The sequence below is a fragment of the Delphinus delphis genome, chromosome 19, assembly GCF_949987515.2.
Source record: "Delphinus delphis chromosome 19, mDelDel1.2, whole genome shotgun sequence".
Classification (NCBI taxonomy): Eukaryota; Metazoa; Chordata; class Mammalia; order Artiodactyla; family Delphinidae; genus Delphinus; species Delphinus delphis.
The window spans coordinates 30,415,615-30,436,184 of record NC_082701.1 but is presented as its reverse complement, the minus strand read 5'-3'; the positions used below and the strand labels follow the sequence as shown (position 1 = coordinate 30,436,184).

The window sequence follows — 20,570 nt, the reverse complement described above, 5'->3', positions numbered from 1 at the left end:
TCTATTTCATTTATCTTTGTTCTAATCTTTATTTCCTTTATTCTGCTAGCTTTGGGTTTAGTTTGTTTTTCTTTTCCTAGTTCCTTAAGCTATAAAGTTACATAGTTAACTTGAGATCCTTATTTTTTAATAATAAATATTTATAGCTATAATTTTCCCACTTAGTACAGTTTTTGCTGTGCCCTGTAAGTGTTAGTATGTTGTGTTTTTGTTTTAATTCATCTCATAGCATTTTCTAATTTCTTGTGATTTCTTCTTTGATCCATTGGTTGTTTTAAAGTGTGTTAATTTCCACGATTTTTTGAATTTTCCAGTTTCCCTTTTTTGTTTGTTTGTTTTTTGTTTTACGGTACGCGGGCCTCTCACCACTGTGGCCTCTCCCGTCGCGGAGCACAGGCTCCGGACGCGCAGGCTCAGCGGCCATGGCTCACGAGCCCAGTTGCTCCGCGGCATGCGGGATCCTCCCGGACTGGGGCACGAACCTGTGTCCCCTGCATCGGCAGGCGGACTCTCAACCACTGCGCCACCAGGGAAGCCCCCAGTTTCCCTTTTGTTACTGATTTCTAACTTCATCCCAATGTGGTCAAAGAAGAGACTTCGTATATCTATCTTTTAAATGTTATTGAGATTTAATTTGTGGCCTAAAATATGATCTATCCTGGAAAATGTCCCACGGGTACTTAAGAAGAACGTGTATTCTGTTATTGTTGTTGGGTAGAGTGTTTTGTATATGTCTATAAATCTACTTGGCTCGTTGTGTTGTTTAAGTCCTCTGTTTCCTTACTAATCTTCCGTCTGGTTGTTCTATCCATTACTGTGAGTGGGTTTTTGAAGTCTCCAATTATTATTATAGAATTGTCTATTTCTCCCTGAAGTTCTGTCATTTTTTCTTTATATATTTTGACAGTCTATCATTAGGCACATAAATATTTATTATTATTATGTCTTCTTTCTGCATTGAACCTTTTATTAATATATAATGTCCTTCTTTGTCCCCTGTAAACTTTGATATAGTCAACTGTCTGATAGTATAGCCACCTTTTAGCTTTTAGATAGTAGAGCCACCTTTTAGATAGTAGAGCCACCTTTTAGATAGTAGAGCCACCTTATAGCTCTCTTTTGGTTACTATTTGCATGGAATACCGTTTACCATCCTTTCACTTTCAACCTGTTTGTGTCTTTGGATCTCAAGTGAGTCTCCTGTAGACAACATAGAGTTGGATCATGTATTTTTTTTTAACATCTTTATTGGAGTATAATTGCTTTACAATGGTGTGTTAGTTTCTGCTTAATAACAAAGTGAATCAGCCACACATATACATACATCCCCATATCTCCTCCCTCTGCATCTCCCTCCCACCCTCCCTTATCCCACCCCTCTAGGTGGTCACAAAGCACCCAGCTGATCTCCCTGTGCTACACGGCTGCTTCCGACTAGCTATCGGTTTTACATTTGGTAGTGTATATATGTCCATGCCACTCTCTTACTTTGTCCCAGCTTACCCTTCCCCCTCCCCGTGTCCTCAAGTCCATTCTCTAGTAGGTCTGTGTCTTTATTCCTGTCCTGCCCCTAAGTTCTTCATGACCATTTTTTTTTTTTTTAGATTCCATATATATGTGTTAGCATACGGTATTTGTTTTTCTCTTCTTACTTCACTCTGTATGACAGACTCTAAGTCTATCCACACCTCACTACAAATAACTCAATTTCATTTCTTTTTATGGCTGAGTAATATTCCATTGTATATATGTGCCACATCTTCTTTATCCATTCATCTGTTGATGGACACTTAGGTTGCTTCCATGTCCTGGCTATTGTAAATAGTGCTGCAATGAACATTGTGGTACATGACTCTTTTTGAATTATGGTTTTCTCAGGGTACATGCCCAGTAGTGGGATTGCTGGGTCATATGGTAGTTCAATTTTTAGTTTTTCAAGGCACCTCCATACTGTTCTCCGTAGTGGCTGTATTAATTTACTTTCCCACCAACAGTGCAAGAGGGATCCCTTTTCTCCACAGCCTCTCCAGCAGTTATTGTTTGTAGATTTTTTGATGATGGCCGTTCTGACTGGTGTGAGATTATATCTCATTGTAGTTTTGATTTGCATTTCTCTAATGATTAGTGATGTTGAGCATCCTTTCATGTGTTTGTTGGCAATCTGTATCTCTTCTTTGGAGAAATATCTATTTAGGTCTTTTGCCCATTTTTGGATTGGGTTGTTTGTTTTTCTGATATTGAGCTGCATGAGCTGCTTGTAAATTTTGGAGATTAATCCTCTGTCAGTTGCTTCATTTGCAAATATTTTCTCCCATTATGAGGGTTGCCTTTTTGTCTTGTTTATGGTTTCCTTTGCTGTACAAAAGCTTTGAAGTTTCATTAGGTCCCATTTGTTTATTTTTGTTTTTATTTCCATTTCTCTAGGAGGTGGGTCAAAAAGGATCTGGCTGTGATTTATGTCATAGAGTGTTCTGCCTATGTTTTCCTCTAGGATCATGTGTTTTTATCCATTCTGTCAATCTCTGTCTTTTGATTGGAGAGCTTGATTCAATTACATTTGAAATAATTCCTGATAAGGAGGGTCTTATTTCTGTCATTATGCTATTTGTTTTCTGTACGCCTTATAGCTTTTTGTCCCAAATTTCCTGCATTACTGTCTTTTGTGTTTAGTTGATTTTCTGTAGTGAAATGTTTAAATTCCTTTCTCTTTTCCTTTTGTCTATTTTCTTTAACTATTTCCTTTGTGGTAACCATGGGGATTACATTTAGCATCCTAAAGTTGTAACACTCTAAGTTGAATTTGTACCAGTTTAACTTCAATAACATACTAAAACTCTGCTCCTTTACATCTCCATCCCCACTCCTTTCAGTTGTTGATGATACAAAATTATAAACTGCATTTAAATGCATTAGTCCCTCAAATTATGTAGAAAGCAAGATATGGAGTTAACAAACCATAGTTACAGTAATACTAGCATTTACACTAATAACTGCTCTTTTTTCCCTTAAACGTATTAGTGTCTTAAATTATGTAGAAAACAAAAAGTGCATTTACAAACCATTGTTACAATAATACTAGCTTTTATAATTACCCATGCATTTACCTTTATTGAGATATTTATTTCTCCATGTGTCTTTGAGTTACTGTCTAGTATCCTTTCATTTCACCTTGCAGGACTCCCTTAATCATTTCTTACAGGGTAGGTCTGGTGCTTACAAACTCTCAGCTTTTGTTTATCTGGGAATATATTAATTTCTCCCTCACTTTTTTTTTTTTTTTTTTGCGGTACGCGGTCCTCTCACTGCTGTGGCCTCTCCCGTTGCAGCTCCGGACGCGCAGGCTCAGCGGCCATGGCTCACAGGCCCAGCTGCTCCGCGGCATGTGGGATCTTCCCAGACTGGGGCACGAACCCGTGTCCTCTGCATCGGCAGGCGGACTCTCAATCACTGCACCACCAGGGAAGCCCTCACTTTTGAAGGACAGTTTTGTCATATACAGAATTCCTGGTTGACAGTTTTACTCTTCTAGCAATTTGAATATACCAACCCACTGTCTTCTGACCTTAAAATTTTCTGATGAGAAATTGTCTTCCGATAATCTTATTGAGGATTTCTTTATATGACTATTTGTCTCTCTCTTACTGCTTTCAAGATTTTCTCTTTGAGAACAAACGTACGGACACCAAAGGGGGGAAAGCAGCGAGGGTGTGTGTGTGATGAATTGGGAGATTGGGATTGACATGTATACACTGATGTGTATAAAATGGATGACTAATAAGAACCCACTGTATAAAAAAATAAATTAAAAAAAAAGATTTTCTCTTTGCATTTGTCTCTTTAAAGTTTGATTAAATGAGTCTCAGTGTGGGGCTCTTTGAGCTCATCTTATTTGGAGTTTATTGAGATTCTTGAATGTTTATATTCATGTATTTAATCAAATTTGGGGAGTTTTCGGCCATTATTTCTTCAAATATTCTCTCTCCCCCTTTTTCTCTCTTCTCTTTCTAGGACTCCCACTATGCATATGTTGGTCTGCTTGATGGTGTCCTATAGGTCCCTTAAGGCTCTGTTCACTTTTCTTCAATCTTTTTTCTTTCTGTTCCTCAGACTTGATAATTTCATTGCCCTAGCTTCAAGTTTCCTGATTCCTTCTTCTGCCTGCTCAAATCTGCCTTTGACTCCCTTTAGTGAATTTTTCATTTCAGATATTGTACTTTTCAGCTCCACAATTTCTTTTTGGTTTCTTTTTTTCTATCTCTTTACTGATATTTCACTTTTTTTTTACACATGATTTTCATGACTTTCTCTACATCTTCCTTTAGTTCTCTGAGCATCTTCAAAAGTTGTTTTAAAGTCTTTGTCTAGTATATCTGTCATCAGGTATTGTTCAGTGACAATTTCTGTTGATTTATTTCTTTCCTTTGAATGGGTCATCTTTTAAATTTTTTTTTTTGTTTATGCTTTGCGATTTTTTTGTTGAACTGGACATTTGAATCTAATAATGTTATAACCCTGGAAATCACTTTTTAGCAGGGTCTATAATCCCCCTGCTCAACCTCCAGCCTTCTATCACCCTCCCCACAACTTACTTTGCTCAACCACACTGACCTTTTGCTGCTCCAGTGTGGCGCTTCCTGTGGGGTCTTTGCAGTTGCTTTTCTCCTTGCTGGAATGCTCACCCACCAGAGTCACAAAACCTGGCAACTTCTTTTCATTCCAGTAGAAGCTCAAAGGTCACTTCTTCAGAGCAGCCTTCCCTTGAATATCTTTTCTAATGTTAATTGTCCCCCTGTGGAATCGTTATCACTTTAACTTATTTATCTTCTTCATAGCACTTATTACTAATAACACTATCTATTTATTCATTTAATGGCTGTAGACTCAAGGAGAGGAGGATTTCTGCTTTGTTCACTATTTCTCCAGCACCTAGAGTGGTGCCTGGCACAGAGAAGTCATTCAAAAAACATTTGTTGAATGTGAGACTGGATGCAGTAGGCCACTTGAGGAGGCTGTTGCAGTGGCCCGAGAGTTACTAGTGGTCAGATGAGGGTAGCAGCAGCAGAGACACAAAGAAGTGGGTATAAGGGACATGTGTTTTGGAGGTTGAAACAAAGAAGTCTTTTTTCTTTTCCAATTTTATTTTATTGAAGTACAGTTGATTTACAATGTTGTGGCAATCTCTGCTGTACAGCAAAGTGACTCAGTTATACGCACACAGACATATATATATATACACATATATATACATACGTATAGTTTGCATATATATATACATATACACACCCCCCACACACCCCCCCACACACATATATATAGTTCACATCTACCAACCCGAAACTCCCAGTCCATCCCTCTCTTGGCAACCACAAGTCTGTTCTCTCTCTGAGTCTGTTTCTGTTTTGTAGATAGGTTCATTTGTGTCATATTTTAGATTCCACATATAAGTGATATCATACGGTATTTGTCTTTTTTTTTTTTTTTTTGGCTGCACTGGGTCTTTAATGCTACACACGGGCTTTCTCTTTGTGGCGAGTGGGGGCTACTCTTCGTTGCGGTGAGCAGGCTTCTCATTGTGGTGCCTTCTCGTTGTGGAGCACAGGCTCTAGGCACGCAGGCTTCGGTAGGTGCAGCATGCGGACTCAGTAGTTGTGGCACGTGGGCCCTAGAGCACGCGGTCTTCAGTAGTTGTGATGCGTGGGCTCAGTAGTTGTAGCGCACGGGCTTAGCTCTCCGTGGCATGTGGGATCTTCCGAGACCAGGGATCGAACCCATGTCCCCAGCATTGGCAGGCAGATTCTTAACTGCTGCACCACCAGGGAAGTCCCTGTCTTTCTCTTTCTGACTTACTTCACTTAGTATAATCTCTAGCTGCATCCATGTGGTGGCAAATGGCATTTTTTTCTGTTTTATGGATGAGTAATCTTCCATTGTGTATATGTACCACATCTTCTTTATCCATTCATCTGTTGATAGACATTTAGGTTGTTTCCATGTTTTGGCTATTGTGAATAGCGCTGCTGTGAACACTGGGGTGCATGTATCTTTTTGAATTAGAGTTCTGTCCAGGTATATTCCCAGGAGTGAGACTGCTGGATCATATGGTAATTCTATTTTTAGTTTTCTGAGGAACCTCCATACTGTTTTCCATAGTGGCTTTACCAACTTACATTCTCACCAACAGTGTAGGAGGGATCCCTTTTCTCCACATCCTCTCCAGAATTGAAACAAGTCTTAACACATTACTGACCAGGTGATTTTTGCAGAAACTAATGCTTGTGGCCATAATATGCCTCGGGCCAAAAATGTGTTAATGATTGATATTTTGATGTAAGGAGTGAAGGAATGGGAGGAGTCAAGAATGACTCCTGGGTTTCTGGTTTGAGTGGCTGAGTGAACAGTAATACCATTAGTTGGAAGGGGAATTCTGAAGATGAAGAAGGTTTGTGATTAAGACCATGGGTTCAGTTCTGGGTACTACCAGTAAGACACCTGAAAGAAACCCAAGTGGAGACACTGAATACATGGGTAGCTATATGGGCTCAGAGAAGAGGTCTGGTCGTAAACTTGCAATACAAATCTGGAAGTTGTCAGCATATAGAAGCTAAGTGAAGCAACGGGTGTGAGCAAAGTCTCTTAGGAGGAAAGCTTGAAGTAAGGAAAGGTAGAGGTGAAAGGAATGTAAAAAAAACAATCCCTTTTAAAATCACATCAAAAAAAAGAAAAAAACCTTAGGAATAAACCTGACCAAGGAGGTGAAAGACATATATGCTGAGAACTATAAAACATTAATAAAGGAAACTAAAGATGATTCAAAGAAATGGAAAGGTATCCCATGCTCCTGGATTGGAAGAATTGTTAAAATGGCCATACCACCCAAAGCAATCTCCAGGTTTAATGTGATCCCTATCAAATCACCCATGACATGTTTCACAGAACTAGAACAAATAATCCTAAAATTCATATGGAACCATAAAAGACCCATAATTGCCAAAGCAATCCTGAGGAAAAAGAACAAAGCAGGAGGCATAACCCTCCCAGACATCAGACAGTACTACAAAGCTACAGTAATCAAAGCAGACTGGTATTGGCACAAAAACAGACATATGGATCAACAGAACAGAATAGAGAGCCCCAAAACAAACTTAGGAGTTTTATGGTGTCATGTCTTATATTTAAGTCTGTAGGCCCATTTTGAGTTTATTTTTGTATATGGTGTGAAGGAGTGTCCTAACTTCATTGATTTACATGTGGCTGTCCAACTTTCCCACCACCACTTGCTGAAGAGACTGTCTTTTCTCCCATTGTATTATTCTTGCCTCCTTTGTTGAAGATTAATTGGCCATAGGTGTGTGGAAGAGAACACAGGCAAAACATTCTCTGACAAAAATAAAATCGTACCAATGTTTTCTTAGGTCAGTCTCCCAAGGCAACAGAAATAAAAGAAAAAATAAGCAAATGGGACCTAATCAAACTTACAAGCTTTTGTACAGCAAAGGAAACCATAAACAAAATGAAAAGCCAACTTAAAGACTGGGAGAAAATATCTGTAAATGATGTGACCAACAAGGGCTTAATTTCCAAAATATACAAACAGCTCATACAACTCAATAACAAAAAAACAAACAACCTAATTGAAAAATGGGCAGAAGACCTAAACAGACATTTCTCCAAAGAAGACATACAGAGTGCCAACAGGTATGTGAAAAGATGCTCAACATTGCTAATTATTAGAGAAATGCAAATCAAAACTACAATGAGGTAGCACCTCACATTGGTCAAAATGGCCATCATTAAAAAGTCTACAAATAGCAAATATTGGAGAGGGTGTGGAGAAAAGGGAACCCTCGTACACTGTTGGTGGGAATGTAAATTGGTGCAGCCAGTATGGAGAACAGTACGAAAGTTCCTTAAAAAACTAAAAATAGAGTTGTCATATGATCCAGAAATCCCACCCTTGGGCATATATCCAGACAAAACTATAATTTAAAAGATACATGCACCCCTATGTTCAAAGCAGCACTATTCAGAATAGCCAAAACATGGAAACAACCTAAATGTCTCAACAGATGAATGGATTAAGAAGATGTGGTACATATATACAATGGAATACTACTCAGCCATAAAAGTGAAAGAAAGAAAGAATGCCATTTGCAGCAACATGGATGGACCTAGACATTATCATACTAAGTGAAGTAAGTCAGACAGAGAAAGACAAATACCATATGATATCACTTACATGTGGAATCTAGAATATGACACAAATGAACTTATCTACAAAACAGAAACAGATTCACAGGTATTGATAACAGACCTGTTGTTACCAAGAGGGAGGGGGGTGGGGAAGGGATGGATTGGGAGTTTGGGATTAGCAGATACAAACTACTATATATAAAATAGATAAACAATAAGGTCCTACTGTATAGCACAGGGAATTATATTCAATATCCTGTGATAAAACATAATGAAAAAGAATAAAGAAAAGGATGTAGGTATATCTGAATTATTTTGCTGTTCAGCAGAAATTAACACAGCACTGTAACTCAGCTATACTTTAATAAAGTAAATTTTAAAAAGAAAAGGTAAAGGCAGAACCCCAAAGGAGGCTGAGATGGAATAACCAGAGAAATAGAAGGAAAACCAGATTGTAACATAAGGGAGCCAAGGGAACAGTCTGAGAGAGCAAACTGGACAACGAGGCCAGAAGAGTGTCCCTGGGATTTCGGAATATGGAAGTCATTGGTAACGTTAGGATTGCCTGAGAATGGAAGGAGCAGAGTTCAGATTATAGTGGGTTGAAGAGCGAGGCGGAGGTGAGGCACTAAAGACAGCAGGTGTAGACAACTCTTTTAAGAACTCTAACTGCAGTGGGAGGAAAGAGATGGGGCAGTGGCTGGAAAGGGACGTGGGATCCAGGGAATACTTTTTTTTTTTTTTGGCCGCACCACACGGCATGAGAGATCCTAGTTCCCTGACCAGGGGTCGAACCAGTGCCCCCAGCAATGGAAGCACAGAGTCTTAACCGCTGGACTGCCAGGAAAATCCAGGGAATACTTTTTAACAATGGGAAAAATCCAAGTGCGTCAAGTGATGAAAAGAAGCTAATAAAGAAGGGGTTGGAGATACTAAGAAGGGAGATAATAACCTGAGAAGGATAACTCTGAGCAGACAGAAGATGAGACTGGCCTTGGATGGGAAGAGAGACACTTCCTTCAGTGTAACGTGGAGGAAGGTATCAATAGAAAGAATACATGTAGAAAAGGTCCACCCCTAGTTTAGGGTAGACTGATTTACCTACAACTGTTTACCTACAACTGTCACAGAGACAGATGTGACTACTTGTTAGTAGTGTTGGTGGTGGGAAGCTGATTTGTTCCCATCTGATGGCTAATTTCTCTGTAAAGTTGGAGGTAAGCCATCTGTTAAATGTTGATGGGAAGTGAAGAATAAAAGTTTGAAACAACAGCTGCTGAAGAGTAGGAAAAGCAGCATACTAAAGAAATACAGTGAGAGTGCCACGTGCAGGAAAAGCACCAAGTATATAAAGTACCTGGCACATAACAGGTGCTCCATAACCAATAAACAATATCTATCAACATTATTATTGTTAACATTGGCCAATATTACATAGTCACTGGCCAGACAGAAGAGTCTACTCTGTAGACAAAGGATTACAAATCACAGCAGTGTGAGTCTGTAGCCTTTATGAATACTAATAGATCATACTGTAATTTCATATCTTACCATTTATCATGATATGTCTATTAGCTCTTACATTTTTATGTATGTTGGTTTTGTCTCACCATATAAAGCTTTTTGAGAGGAAGTACTGCATGTTACTAAGTCTCTGTATCCCTCAAAGTTTCGTATTATTTGTAAAGTAATTTGTCATGGGTTTCCTCTGGTTACAATGGCAAGCCACTGTTTCCTTGCTTTAAAATGGTCAAATAAACTTGTACCTTCCTGTTTTATTTGTGCAGGGTAAAATTTTGGGGAGCTAAGAACTGTATGAATATGACCATCCACAATAGGAACTATCCGGTTTTCACAAACAAAAGACCTACTACCTACAGATAAAATGTTAGCTGGCTAGCACCGCACAAGAGGCTAAGTTAGAGAAAATATTGTGATCTTTCTTACCATAGTTTCATTCTTCTAAGACACTAAGGATGTGAGGTGTAAACTGAAATATACAGAGATGATGTTTGTTCACCTTAAAGAGTTCAAAATATTTTGGGCTTTTATTCCTACCTACACTTTTATCATGTAAGTCAATTGTAGCTGGAACGGGAATATGGCAATCCCAGTGAAGAGGAGGGCAATATTTCTGTAATAAAACATGGATGACTGGTGCCAGTTTGTACGATGGGTGGTAGCAGTAGTTATTTACTTGTCAAACTTTATAACAGAATTCAAAACTTCTTTGGGTGGCAGGTCCTCTCCCAACAACTAAAACACAGAAATATATCTTACAGCTGAAACCTAACTGATATTAAAAGGAAACATTTTATTATATAACAGGAGTTGAAGTGTTTGAAAATTTATATTAAAAAACCAAACACCATTCTGGACACAACAAGAAAGCTTTACAATCAAAACTACCGTTTACTTTTCAGAAATCTGACTGAAAACAAATGGTTAAATGTGCTGCAAACAAACAAGTCATTCTGTCTATTGTGGCGGCTAAACAAAGTGTGAGCAATGGAACTACTGCCCTAATGGTGACTGAAGCAGACGAGGGAAGAAGGGAGCTCATGAGCAGGATACTCAAACGCAGGCCAGGAGTCCATCTATGGTCCACTTCCGGTCAGTCTGGCAAGTCACTCTGATCCAGCACGATTATCCTGAACAAAAAAGGGAGTTTCGAGTTGGTGTGATGTTTCTTAAAGACACAAACAACAGCCTCTTTTTAGTCAAGTGAATTCAAAGGAAAGAAACTTTGATCTTTATAATCAAGCGAGATTATGATAAGCTAGTGTATCACGGAAATGTAAAGCATTTCGAGAGCAGCATCTTCTGTACTCCCTTCATCTAAAACCGTTCTTGTGGGACCTCCCTGGTGGCGAAGTGGTTAAGAATCTGCCTGCCAATGCAGGGAACATGGGTTCGATCCCTGGTCTGGGAAGATCCCACATGCCGCGGAGCAATTAAGTCCATTCGCCACAACCACTGAGCCTGCGTGCCGCAACTACTGAGCACACGCGCCACAACTACTGAAGCCCACGCACTCTAGGGCCTGTGTGCTGTAACTACTGAGCCCGCGTGCTGCAACTACTAAAGCCCGCGTGCCTAGAGCCCGTGCTCCGCAACAAGAGAAGCCACCACAATGAGAAGTCTGCTCACCGCAATGAAGAGTAGGCCCCGCTCGCTGCAACTAGAGAAAGCCCACGTGCAGCAACAAAGACCCAAGACAGCCAAAAAAAAAAAAAACAAACCCTTCTTGTGCTGTCTACCAATTATGTAATCAAAGTTGGCATTAATTTCCCCTTGTATTTTAATTAACTACAAACATTAGCATTTTTAAAACTGAGTAACTCTGAATTCAAGTCTTTGTCATTAATGTTTATTTAGATACTGGTACATGTTTAAAGTCTATTCATGTTGTCTATAAACAATGGACTTTGACTTACAAACATCTGACATCTCATTACCTGGATGGTTCGGACCAACCCAGTCGCTTCCAAAAACAGGGTTTTAGTTCCTCTTGATAGGAGGAAGAAAAAACAACTTGATTACTTTCTGGGTCAAAGGGTGAGAGCATTCAGAAGTCACATTAGTATTCTCTCTAGTTTAGGGTGGACTGTTTTCTCTCCATCAATTGTTTTCTTCTACAGAGATAGAATCTTTCTAAAAACACAGATACTGGGCTTCCACTCCTAACATCCTGCAGCTCCCTGTCATAGCAATGGACACAAATGATGCTAATTTCACAAAGTCCCTGCATTATGTTCTCGGTGAATTCAATACTAGCTGAACGCTCACACACTCTGGGCCTTGTGCCAGTCAGGTTCCTGGAGGAAACAGAATGCACCCCCAGGCCCTTTAATGAAGTGACTACTTACAGAGGTGCTGTCAGAATTAAGGGAGCAAACAAGGTATGGCAAAGCATCCAGCAACTAGCAGAAGTGGGAAGCCATTATCACCCCTAAGGCTGAAGAGACTGGGGTTGGGGGGGAGAGGCGGGGCAGAACAGTTACTGGAACCCAGTGAGAGCTAGAACTGGGAAGGATGGGCTGCACTATAGAAGCTGTGCTTGTTGAGGGACATCACTTCCACACAGAGATGAGGTGCTGAGGTAGGCAGTAAGGCAAGTAATATCCCAATTATCTGATCTTCTGCTGGGCTCTCCCATTGGCCAACAGGAAGCCGGCTGGCCAGGAAGCCCAGCAGATTCAGTTCACAAGGGTCAGCATCCTGGGGCACAAAGCAGGGCAGAAAAAGGAGAAGAATGAGAATGGACTGGGGAAGGGATAAAAGGGATACCAGATGATCTGAAAGAGTTAATCATGCTAACTTCCTGAGTAAGAGGAACTTAAATATAGGAGGGCATCATTTGTGAATGGCGCCTTAGAGCTCTATCAAAACAGTTTTGAAATTAAGGTTTGTACTTTTCACATTACTTGTAGACGCCACTTAAATTCCACAATTTATGATTTCTTATCTTTTGAAGACACATTTGAAGGAAAACGTCTTTCCAGACAATATGAGCCTGGCTAAAGGCTTACTTTAGAAATAGAATTGGCTATTGTTACTGTTTTGTGATAAAGACATAATTGGCATTTAACAGAAAACCTGGGCTGAACTACAGGGGAAAAGTGTAGGAGGATTATATATAGCATCTGGGAAACATTTCTAAATAACTTTGATGCTCATGGAAGCCCAAGGACTCCAGGCTACATTGTAAATGAACATCCAACTCACCTTCTTCAGAAGTCCCTAAAAAGCTTTCTGATTTCCTTCTCTCTGGCGTGATGCTTTCTTCCCCTTTTCTCTTCTTTTCACCAACTTCTTGATCTTTGATATTTGTCTCCCTTCAATGACAATGACTTTGGTCATTAAACCATGTGCACAATGGCCAGGGGAACAGCACTGCACTCCCAAGGAAATATGATAATAACTAGAGCTAACTGTGCGTTCCCTATGGAAGAGGTCAAGTGCTGTAATATATATTAACTCATTTAATTCTCATCACAACTATATAAGGTAGTGAAGTGATGAGAAAACTGAGGCACAAAGAAGTTAAATTAATGCCCAGTAAGTCCTAGAGCTGGGATGGACCCAGGAAGTCTGACTCAGACGCTGCTCTCAACCACTAGGCTGTATTGTCCCAAAGGAAAAAAGCATTTCACTTATGTTGTAATCGGTGTCCTTTTTACAACCACATGTATTTTTATTACCTTATCTTCATTTCCTAAAACTCTCAATATCTAACTGCAGTATCTAACAATTGAAGACCACATTTGTCAAACCAGTAAGCAGAAACCAACTCCCCACTCAACTATAAGCTCCTTAAGGGCAGAGACATCCTATCCCTCTGCATCTCTAGCCCCTAGCACAGTGCTCAGCTCACTGACAGTGCTCAACAGATGATGGATGAATCAAACTGACATGGTTTAGGGATTTTTCTTCTGTTTTCATCTGGTGGATATTCAAAATAAAATATGCAAAGTGAGAGAGAAAACAAAGCCAGCTAGGGTGAAAAGGATTTTTTTTCCTCCTAACCTCTCATCACTAATAGAATCACAGGCTCTAAAGTTGGAGGAGGTTATCTATTACCTCCGTCCAAACGCCCTGGACGCTCGGGTGGGAGGAGCTGCTGTTAAAGTTAGTGTAGAGGCAGCTGTTTCTCTATCAGATTGCTGTGGCCATTAGAAAGCTTGTGCTTTACTGAATAAAAATCTCTTACTCTGCAGTTTCTAGTCAGTGGCTCTGTCCTTTGGGGCAGAAGAGAGTAAGCTGACTCTCTTCACTTTACAATATTTCAGGTATTTGGGGGCAGCTATCAAATTCTCTACTCCATTTGCTCTTCTCAGACTGAGCCTTCCCAGCTCCTTCAGCTGTTCTCACATGACAAGGTTTCCAGACTTCTAGCTGTTCTGTGGCCACCCTCTTCTGTTTGTTGACCCTTAAAATGTGACACCCCAAAGGAGCCCCACATGAGTTCTAGAAGTCCTCTAGCTAGCCTAAGACATCACCGTGACCTGGGCTGTACATTTCTGTCTGTTCAGCATCAGTGCTGCACTGACCTTTTCAGCAACTGCATCAAGCTGAGGTCTCATGGAGTCGCTGTCCATGTCTTCTTCAGGGGGAATTTCTTGAATTCTTACCACATCTCAAAATGCATGCTAAATGCTGGGCGTATAAAAATAAGACGTACTTCCCATCTTCAATGAAATTACAGGTGAGTAGGAGCTTTCGATCAAAAAATGCTCCATTAGGTCAGATCTCTCACATTCTATACTTTTGGATCTAAATGCTCACTTTTATCTTTCAGAGAAATCTAACATTTCCACCTGTCAAGACCATTTTGAAGCCACAGTTTATCTGCCCATCACATTAGCATTTATCCTTAGATTTGTGTTATCTAAAAATTTGATAAGCATGCCTTTTCTGATTTAATTCGAATGACCAATGAAAATGTTGAAGGTGACAGGGCCTAGACACAGCAATCTTAGAGGCCTGTCTCTATACTAATATCAGTCTGCTAGTCAGTATCTTGAGCACTGTGGGTGGCTGGAGGAAGAGGAGGGAGACAGAAGGCGGGGCTGGCTTATCTAGAGCAATGTAACGCCATCACCAAACATTCCTTCTCCGAGGAGTCCATGTACTTCCTAAAAAACTAAAATCTATCTTTTTCAAAAAACTGAACTAAAATCTAGTCCCCCTTCCTAAAAAAGAAAAAAAAATGATCCCCTGATGGAGAAGAATAACCTTGCCGAGCACTTGGGGAGACCCTGTAGCTCCATGCTGTCCTCAGGTGGCTGCAGCCATCTTTCCAGGTCCTCATCAAGCGTAGAGTGAGCTCTGTGCAAGGGCAAGTGAAGAGAATTGAGACAGCAATCATTCCCCTTCTCCCTTGACAAGGAGGCGTAGCACTCTGGAGCGGGAAAGGACCTTCAAACTCCTGCTTTCACTATACACATGAGAAAATGAGAGCTCGGTGAGACTGTACCTGGAGTTGTAGTGGTCACTCAGATCCGATTTAAATGTGCACCAGAACCCTCCTTTAGCCTCTTGACAAAAAAGCCCAAAGTGTGATATTAGACTCTGTCTCAATTCTAGATCATTACATCAATTTCCACCTGAGGCTAGAAATGTACACTCATTCCCACAAGTTTTTCAGATTAAGAACTGCCTCTGAGGCTACTGGATGCAGAGAATGTGTTTTCAGAAGGCCTGAAAAGTCCCAACCATCTGAAAAAATATCTTCCACTCTGGCTTGGTGCCAAGGACTGAGATGACAGCATCTGTGGGCATCTACCTGTGTCTAGCATAGCCAGCCCTTTTGAAAAAGGAAGAGACAATGATAATAGTAGCTAACTTTTGATAATGTGCAAAGCACTTCATATTTGTATAACCAAATGTAATTTGGCCTTCTTGAGCTACTCTTCTTTTGCCTTAAATAATGGCTAGATATTTACCGAAGGTGTTTGGGGGAGATGGAATGAATGGAGTTACATCATACATTATAGACAAAAGGTTCATAAAACTTTTAAAAGTTTACCTTCCTCCCCCTTTGCCTCTTTGTCTTCTCTGTCTCACCCCCACACACACACCAAAAAGCCCTCTCCCCACTTCCTCTCAGGTCCCAGGGCTCTAGTCTCCTCACTTCCTGTCCAGGTCTCTCTCTTTTCCTTCCTTGTGGAGAATAGTTTAGCCCTTGAAGAGTGTGACAGAAACTGGATTCACTACCCAAAAGTTATTCATAACACTCTCCTCCCTTACCTTCCCCTTCTACAGCAGCTGAAAGCTAAAAACTCAATTTCCAGTCTCCCTGGCAACCAAGGGTGGCCATGCGTCACATCTGGCCAAGGAGATGTAAGTAGGCATCTGCTGAGAAGGGCTTCTAGGAAAGCTTTTGCTTTCCAGATAAAAAGACATAAAGTTGGCTAGACTATTCCTTTGCCCCACCCTCTTATTTCTGCCTGGAGTATGGATAGCAGCCACCTTGTCCAGGAGTTGACAAGCCTGAAAACAAAGGCCAACATGCTATGTCTGGTAGAGCAGAAAGCTCAGAAGAGCCTAAGTCCCTGGTAGCATCATTGAGCTGCTACGCCAGCCATGCCCTGCCAACCTCCGGGCTTCATGTCATGTGAGACAAACTCATTTAAACACGATGGTGGGGTTTTCTAACGTTTGCAGCTGAAAGTATTCTGCAGGGCTTCCCCAAGGATTTGCTGGTCCAGGGTGAGGATGAAGCAAGTGGTGTTAAGTGTAGATCCATAGCCTCTCTTTCTTTAAAACGTAAACATTTTGTTCATCATGGATTTGGTTTTGCATTAGTATTGATTTTTAAAAATATGGCATCAAAATAGTACTTTTCTTGACTTCTGAGTTTTTTGTGCCTCCTTCAATTTTGTGCCCAAGGAGTGTGTTGCACTCACCTCCCTCGAGTCCTGGCCCTGAATAACAGTTCGGACAAAGCAAGAAATGTTAGGAGGCAAAGGAGGTGATCTGAAGTGGTTTACCTTACAACACAGGTCAAAGGAGACCTCCAAGTCAAGAATGGAATTGGGTTTCTTGAGGCAAACTTGTGTTTTCAGACTGAATTGTCTGGATGGTTGCCTCCATCTTCTCTTATTTGGCTAGAAAGATCTAAAAATTCTCTTTAAAATGCTTTGAAAGAAACTGAAACCGATGTTTGCCTCACAAAATGAAGTAAAAACAAAAACAACAAACAACAACTTTACAAGAAAAAAATAAATAATCCTATTACAAAATGGGCAAAGGACTAGGATATTTCTCCAAAGAAGATATATAAATGGCCTTCTGCATATGAAAAGATGCCCAACATCGCTAATCATTAGGTAAATGCAAATCAAAACCACAATGAGATATCACTTCGCACCTATCAAAAAAACAGAAACACCACCACCCTGGTGGTCCAGTGGTTAAAACTCCGCGCTTCCACTGCAGGGGGCACAGGTTCAATCCCTGGTCGGGGAACTAAGATCCCGCATGCCGCTTGGCACAGCCAAAAAAAAAAAAACAAAACAGAAAATAACAAGTATTGGCAAGGATCTGGAGAAAGTGGAAGCCTTGTACACTGTTTGTGGGAATGTAAAATGGTGCAGCTGTTGTGGAAAACAGGATGGCATTTCCTCAAAAAAATAAAAATAGATTTACCATATGATCCAGCAATACCACTTCTGGGTATATATCCAAAAGAAATGAAAGCAGGGTGTGTTGAAGAGCTATTTGCACACTCACACTCAGAGCAGCATTACAGTAGTCAAAAGGTGGAAGCAACCCAGTGTCCACTAACAGATGAATGGATAAACAAAATGTGATACACACACACACAATGGAATTCAGCCTTAAGAAGAAAGGAAATTCTGATGCATGCTACATGGATGAACCCTGAAGACATTATGCTGAGTGAAATAAGCCAGTGACAAAACACAAACACCGGAGGGAGATGCAAGAGGGAGGGGGTATGGTGATATATGTATACATATAACTGATACACTTTGTTATACAGCAGAAACTAACACACCATTGTAAAGCAATTATACTCCAATAAAGATGTTAAAAAAAAAAAAAAGAATAGTGAAACTCAGAGAAACAGAGAGTAGAACTGTGGTTGCTGGGGACTGAGGGGAGGGGGAAATGGGGAGTTGTTGTTTAATGGGTATAGAGTTTCAGTTTTGCAAGATGAAAAATTTCTGGAGATCAGTTGCACAACAATGTGAATATATGTAGCACTACTGAAATGTACACTTAAAAATTTTGTGTTATATGTATTTTATAACAATTAAGGACTTTTTAAAAAAAAACAAAAAAAGCCTTTTAGGAATAGGGGCTATAAGGATAGTATGACAAAGGACCATTATTTCCTTATTTGTCAGTATCAGAAGAAAAACTAATATAAACTAACACTATAGTTTTTTCAAACACTTTAAAAAAAAAATCCAGCTTTTTCTGTTACCTCTCTGTATCCTCTTCTAGATCCTGAGTTTCTTTGGTCCAAAGCATACTGCTGTCTTCTTTATTACTGTTAGTTTCTTGTTCTTCTAAATGCCTTTGATCTAAAAACAGTTGAAAGACTTAACTTTAGAACAAAAAAAATTTTGAGAAAACCTGCCTTAAAATGGAGTGCAGGACTTCCCTGGTGGCCCAGTGGTTAAGAATCTGCCTGTCAATGCAGGGGACATGGGTTCAATGCAGGGGACATGGGTTCAATCCCTGGTCCGGGAAGATCCCACATGCTGCAGAGCAACTAGATCTGTGCGCCACAACTACTGAGCCTGTGGTCTAAAGCCCGCAAGCCACAACTACTGAGCCCACGTGCCGCAACTACTAAAGCCCGTGCGCCTAGAGCCTGTGCTCTGCAACAAGAGAAGCCACCGCAGTGAGAAGCCCACACATCACAATGAAGAGTAGCCCCCCGCTCGCCGCTACTAGAGAAAGCCCGTGTGCAGCAACGGAGACCCAACGCAGCCAAAAAAAAAAAAAAAATGGAGTGCAAAAAATTAAGGCTAATCAGTGGACCCTGAAGTCTGCAATGCATGGGTTCCCCTCTTCCCACAAGAGCAGGGGGCCAGGTGGCAATCTGCAGGGCGCCTGTATCCACAGCAGCTGCTTCTGAGGTCTGGGGAGCTCTTTGCCAGGCGAAACGGCAGGAAGCCTTGCCTGTGCCAAGGCTCGAGAGAGACAGAGGAAAGAAATGGCACATAAAAGAGGAGGCAAGAGTCCCTGAAAACAAATTGTACAGATTTATTCTGGGGGGGCCACCCTCTTCCCATTTGTTAGATGTTTCCAGATTGGAGCCAGGGAAGGAATTTGGGTGGGGAAGGGTAGTGCCCTTTACTGTATGCCAGGCATTTTACATATGCTATCTCATTTCATCCTGCCAGCAGTCCTATGAAGGGAAGGAGACTAACATTTGTTAAGTATCTTACAATGTACCAGGCACTATGCATGCACATCATTAGGTAGGAGTTATCATTCTCATTTTACATATGAGGATAACTGAAGCTCAGAGACATTAAACAGTCTGTCATACCAAAGTAAGTAGTGGAGTCAGAATTGAGGTGGAGTGTGCCTGACCTCAAGGTCCACACTCACCCAAATGTACCACTGTGCTTCCAAGGACAGTTACAGCAAAATCTGATGAGAAAGAACTGGGGATTTGGCTTACCACTTGCAGTGATGCCCAGATGACTTGCTGTGTTCTCATCCCGCACTGTGGATGAGGCCTGCTGCCGCTTCAGGTGCTCTGTCACAACATAGAGCAGAAAGCAACTTATTTCTTCTTTTGCATGTCACATCATCCTCTAGGGCAGTGGTTCTCAAACAGTACTCCTCAGACCAGCAGCCTCAGTATAACCTGAGAACTTGTTAGGTATGCAAATTCTCAGGCCACATCTCAGGCTTACTGAATCAGAAACTCTGGGGGTGGGGATGGTGTAGCAAGCCCTCCAGGTGCTTCTGATGCCTGATGAAGTTTGGGAACCACTGCCTTAGGCATCCAATCCCATGTAACACTAAAAATAAAAGTAAAAATAATGATGATGGGGGCTTCCCTGGTGGCGCAGTGGTTGAGAGTCCACCTGCCGATGCAGGGGACACGGGTTCGTGCCCCGGTCCGGGAGGATCCCACATGTGGAGCGGCTGAGCCGCTGAGCCTGCGCGTCCAGAGCCTGCGCGTTCGGAGCCTGTGCTCCGCAAATGGGAGAGGCCACAACAGTGAGAGGCCCGTATACCGCAAAAAAAAAAAAAAATGATGATGATAGGTAACACTTGCAGAGCTCTAAGTGGCAGGTGCTATTTCTAATTTGCATACATTAATTCAAGATTAATATTCACAATTAATCTTCACAATACCCTATGAGATTGATCACATTATTGTTATTCTTGTTTAACAGATGAGGAAATTAAGGTAAAGAAAGGTTAAGGAGGGACTTCCCTGGCTGGTGGTCCAGTGGGTAAGACTCCACGCTCCCAATGCAGGGGGCCTGGGTTCAATCCCTGGTCAGTAGAACTAGATCCTGCATGCATGCCGCAGCAAAGATCCCGCGTGCCACAATGAAGACCCAGGGCAGCCAAGATAAATATTTTTTTTAAAAAAAGGAAGGCTAAGGAACTTGCCTAGAATCACACAGATACTAAGAGGTGTAACTGGACTTTGAATTCAGGCAGTCTAGCTCTAAGGCTTATGCTCTTAATCTCTACTTTATATACTCTCTCAAAAAGTTGGTAAATTCAGAGTAGTCCAAATCTTTCCCTATCTCTGTTGGCCTAAAGTACACATTTGTGATCTGGTCTGTAGAGAGACAAAAGGCAAAGAATAAAATTTCCAGTTCCTAATGAATTGATCATTAGACTAAGACAAGCGTCTGCTAAACTCAGTG

The 20,570-nt window shown here is 41.0% G+C and overlaps 1 protein-coding gene across 4 annotated transcripts in view; it reads right to left on the bottom strand.

The window, feature by feature from the left end:
* Positions 1-10,509: 10,509 nt before the first annotated feature.
* Positions 10,510-20,570, bottom strand: part of TEX14 (testis expressed 14, intercellular bridge forming factor) — an 86,337-nt gene continuing 76,276 nt past the window's right edge. For 2 of the 4 annotated variants that reach the window (XM_059997833.1, XM_059997832.1), the window contains 6 exons: positions 19,358-19,435; positions 18,146-18,245; positions 14,929-15,021; positions 12,919-13,028; positions 11,649-11,700; positions 10,510-10,841 (listed from right to left, as the gene is read on the bottom strand). In XM_059997833.1, coding sequence (XP_059853816.1) covers positions 10,805-10,841; positions 11,649-11,700; positions 12,919-13,028; positions 14,929-15,021; positions 18,146-18,245; positions 19,358-19,435 — 470 coding nt within the window. In that variant the 3' untranslated portion in view covers positions 10,510-10,804. Of the gene's footprint in view, positions 10,842-11,648; positions 11,701-12,918; positions 13,029-14,243; positions 14,410-14,928; positions 15,022-18,145; positions 18,246-19,357; positions 19,436-20,570 lie in introns of those variants that run through there. The other 2 variants (XR_009517057.1, XR_009517058.1) reach the window with 2 other exon arrangements.